The 4,866-nt window shown below is 34.0% G+C and overlaps 1 protein-coding gene across 1 annotated transcript in view; it reads left to right on the top strand.

Moving 5' to 3' along the window:
• Window positions 1–2,845, top strand: part of LOC116851695 (smoothelin-like protein 2) — a gene marked incomplete at its 5' end in the record, with an annotated part of 5,530 nt that extends 2,685 nt beyond the window's left edge. The window contains 2 exons of the mRNA XM_032831370.1: window positions 1,883–2,034; window positions 2,176–2,845. Coding sequence (XP_032687261.1) covers window positions 1,883–2,034; window positions 2,176–2,299 — 276 coding nt within the window. The remainder of the gene's footprint in view (window positions 1–1,882; window positions 2,035–2,175) is intronic.
• Window positions 2,846–4,866: the final 2,021 nt, after the last annotated feature.

Genomic DNA, 4,866 nt, shown 5'->3' with positions numbered 1-4,866 from the left:
ATTTAAAAAAATTAATGTGACCTTGACCTGACCTTCGCTACGCAACCCAAGGTCAAACTGATGTGATCAGTAAATACATCTTTTTAAACGCCACAACTTTTGTCTGAAACATTTTTTTGTAAAACTTATATTTTTCCTGATATTCGGGCGTCCCGGTACTTTCCGAACACCCTGTATATATATATATACATGGGGCATTCTTTGTCAAATCTGACACCCCCTGTCCAAAATTTGGGGCAACCAAAAGATTTTTTTCTTGGGCTTATTTTATAGCTATATAAATGTGCTTTTGTTTAAACCTTGGCCTCTTTAAAAAAACAATATGACGGACCCAACTCTTATAGAAATATCATACTAAGAATCATTGACAATTACTTATTATCCAGTATTTTTAATACTGAAAATAAGTAATTATCAATGATTCTTAGTATGATATTTCTATAAGGGAATACGGCGGTCAAAATCTAAGGAAAACGAATTATAAATAGTGAAATCACTAATAAAAATGTATTTTAACCGGTTGCTATTTTCAGGAAATCTAGTATTATAATGTTTTTCTAGTTGCTGATAACGAATTTGTAATCAACATATCAAATTTCAAAGTAGTCGGATCCAATATGGCGATTAAATGGCGACTAAATGGTACGAAAATGGTAAAAAATAATGATATTGTTAACTGAGACTTACACTGTAGGTTCAATGTTCATTAATTTCAGTGTTGTGTTTCTTCAATCACTGATTTTAAATCTATGATGACAAATTTCAATATGACTGATTCAATATGGTGGCCAAGACGATTTAATAATTGCGAAATTCTGAATTAAAAGTAACGACTAGTTCTAATTTTCGCTGATAACGAGTTTGTAATCAGTATATTAAATTTTAAAGTGATCCAATATGGCGGCTAAATTCTACGAAAATGGTGAAAAATAATTATATAGTTAACTGAGACTTACACTGTAAGTTCAATGTTCATTAAATTCATTTGCAGCGTTTCTTCAATCGCTTTTTATTGAAAATTAGTATTATGGTATTTTCTTCAGAAAATACGAAGTAATGGAACCGAGATTATGAAGTTTAATCATATTATTAAGCGTTTTCGCAACATTTAGCCGCCATATTGGCTCCAATCATTTTGAAGTTTGATATTCGGATTGCAGATTTTTGACTAGCGATACACTGTAATACTAATTTTCATAAAAATTAGAACTAGTCGTTACTTTTAATTCAGAATTTTGCAATTGTGAAATCTTTTCCGTAAATCTTGGCCATCATATTGAAATGTGACACTGTCATCATAAATTTAAAATCAGCGATTGAAGAAACGCTGCAAATGAATTTAATGAACATTGAACTTACAGTGTAAGTCTCAGTTAACTATATAATTATTTTTCACCATTTTCGTAGAATTTAGCCGCCATATTGGATCACTTTAAAATTTAATATACTGATTACAAACTCGTTATCAGCGACTGAAAAAACACTAATATTAGATTTTATAAAAATAGCAATCGGTTTTAATTAGTGATTTTACTATTTATAGTTTGTTTTCCTTACACTTTGACTGCTGTATTGGGTCCGTCATATTGGTTTTTTAAAAAAGTTAGGGTTTAGATACAAGTACATATATATAGCTATAAAATGAGCCCAAAAAGAAATTTTTTGGTTGTCCCAATTTCTGGACAGGGGAGGGTGTCATATTTGACAAAGAATGTTCCATATATATACGTTTATGTATAAAATACTATAAAATACTATCGACTGAATAACAAAATTACAACATTCTTGTGTTTGTGAGAAAATAGCTATAATATAACATCAAATGACAATAAATAAAATACATACATACATACATAATACACTCTATTTCTTTTCGTTTCAGAATGTACAACTTGAAAATTTCTCGACAAGCTGGAACAATGGTTTAGCATTCTGTGCGTTAATACATCACTTTAGACCGAATGCTTTTGATTATAACTCTTTACGTCCGGAAAATCGCAGGAAAAACTTCGAACTTGCTTTTACAAAAGCCGAGTAAGAGATCTTAATTTCTTCTTTCATATCAATGCTATCATATCTGTTTGAAGAATTTAATCCATTTGACATAGTTATTCTTTTCGTTCATGAATAATTGAGAGCTCTTTTTCTCGTTTTATTTTTTTTTTTTTTTTATAGCGAAGTCGCTGGAATTGCACCATTACTTGACGTCGAAGACATGGTGATGATGCAACGGCCGGATTGGAAGTGCGTCTTCACATATGTCCAGTCTATTTATCGTCGATTCAAGGACGAAGACTAGTGATTCACTTTAAACGCAGCAACACAGCACAATTCCACTTTATACTAACGTAGAACGAGACCGCTATTTGTAGAACGTTATTATCTGTTTAATACACACATGGTCAGAGATACACCTGGTCATAAACAATGTTTTTTTTTTTTAATAACAAGATTGGTTATATTTTTAATAACGAGATTGGTTCTATGATATTATATGTATTGAATTTGATAATTTGTATAGATATTCATAGATTTGAGGACAATGTCTTCTAATGATAATAACGTATGTCATTGAAATCAGTCTTATGAGAAGCTACGCAGTCGTACGCGTTATATGTTTTCATATCTCGCGTCGTTTCTTGACACACAGCTTTACTAACATATAACAATTTTCTATCTATGTTGATGCAGCAACTAATAATTTTCACGAATGTATGATTGAAAGCCAAGTGTAAGCGAAACACAAAATCGCTGCCAAGTGACGTTAACGTCAATGCTATTAAATTAATTCAATATTTTGAGTACCAAAGATTTCTTCAATAAATATATGATACGAATATAAGAATTTCTTAGTTATTCTCTTGCCCTATATATAGTCGACAGACAATTAAAATGATATTAAGCAAATTATTTATTAATAAAAATTAATTGTTTAAAATTTTACAATAAAACTTTAGTTATATAACATTTTATTTTCAAAACAAACGTTTCTATTGCTATTCAAGTAATTTTATTGTGAGAATGAAATAATAAATTAATAATATATACGAGGTCTGTCCAATAAATACGCGAACTGAGTTACTTGGGTGACCTTGAGAGGATGTTTGGTCATGCGCCCTGACTGCTCTGTTGGCGGGGGACCCAATGGAGCGTCAGTAACTGTCAGAACGCCGAGGTAAGCGTACAGCGAGAGATGGGATTTTTTTGTGGCGCCATTATTTTTCTCTTGTCGACCAAATTTGTGTGACGGTGATGGATGGTTGCTGCATCAGGACAATGCGCCTGCACATTCAGCAGTGATTGTCCACGAATTTCTGGCCCGTAATTCGATCACTACGCTATATCATCCTCCCTATTTACCAGACTTAACCCCATGTGATTTCTTTTTGTTCCCGAAATGCAAAAAGGTCATGCGAGGGCGGCACTGGGACGACGTGGAGACTAAAACGTGAAACGACGAAGCAGCTGAAAAGCCTGACTTCTGAGGACTTTCAGGGATGTTTTAAACAATGGAAACATCGATGGGACAAGTGCATTGCTTCAAATGGAGGCTATTTTGAAGGGGATAAGATTGATGTACACTAAATTTTGTAAATAAAGTTTTTATGACCTCAGTTCGCGTATTTATTGGACAGAACTCGTATGTATGTTGAGCTAAGTAAATACTAAATTAATTTCGTTGGAAAACTTAAATATTTATAATGTTAGTATGTACAATAACATACATTTATATATATATTTTTTTCTAATTTTTGCAAAGATTGCAAAAATCTTAATTTATTTATAATATTTTTCTAAATTGACATCTTATTTAGTAATATGTAAGTTTCAGTTTATCAGAATTTGTAATATATGTGTCTCTATAATATTAACAAGCGATGGACATACAAATGTTCTTATTATTAATAGGAGATAGATGTATGAACGTTTTTGTTATTGATGAACGTTCTATATAAGGTGTAGTAAAAAGAAATCCATTATTTTTGCATGAAATTGAAGGCTTTATTTAGCATAGTTAGAATGATCCGATTTAGGTCAAATATGCACCGTTTTGTTCGATAACTTGTTGTCAATCTGAAGGTAATTCCATTATACCTCTCTCATAGAAACCTCCTTGTCCCTATTGGCAAAAAACTGGAACAGTCGATTTTCACAAGCTTCACTTGAGACGAATTTTTCACTAGCAAAATCATTCGCCATAAACAGGAACAGGTGGTAATCACTTGGTGCCAGGTCCGGACTATAAAGTGGATGCATAAAAACCTCCCAACCAAGCTCCCGGAGCTTCTGGCGAGTCACTATCGATGTGTGTGGCCTGGCGTTGTCCTGATGGAACACAATTCCTCTCCTATTGGCCAAAGCTGGCCGCTTCTGGACGATTGATTCCTTCAGACGATCCAATTGTTGACAGTATAGGTCCGAATTAAGAGTTTGGCCGTAGGGGAGCAGATCATAGTGGATAATTCCCTGCCAATCCCACCAAACACACAGCAAAGCCTTCCTGACCGTCAATCCTGGCTTGGCCACTGTTTGCGCCGGCTCACCGCGTTTCGACCGCGACCGTTTTTACTTGACGTTGTTGTAAGTGACCCACTTTTCATCACCAGTCACCATCCGCTGCAGAAATGGGTCGATTTTGTTGCGATTCAGCAGCGATTCGCAGATGGAAATTCGGTCCATGAGGTTTTTTTGCGTTAACTCGTGTGGCATCCATACATCGAGCTTCTTTTTGTATCCATCATTCAAGTGGTTCCAAACGGTTTTTTGTGCAATGTTTAGCTCCTGGGCAATCGAAACAGTGCTTACATGACGGTCGGACTCGACGATTTCCATTATTTTATCGACATTTTCGACAATTGGCCTTCC

The sequence above is a fragment of the Odontomachus brunneus genome, unplaced genomic scaffold, assembly GCF_010583005.1.
Source record: "Odontomachus brunneus isolate Ranch 3 - 2012 unplaced genomic scaffold, Obru_v1 Obru_scaffold_187, whole genome shotgun sequence".
In the NCBI taxonomy this organism is placed as follows: domain Eukaryota; kingdom Metazoa; phylum Arthropoda; class Insecta; order Hymenoptera; family Formicidae; genus Odontomachus; species Odontomachus brunneus.
Note: the sequence above shows the minus strand (reverse complement) of the source record. Positions and strands in the feature narration are given on the sequence as shown.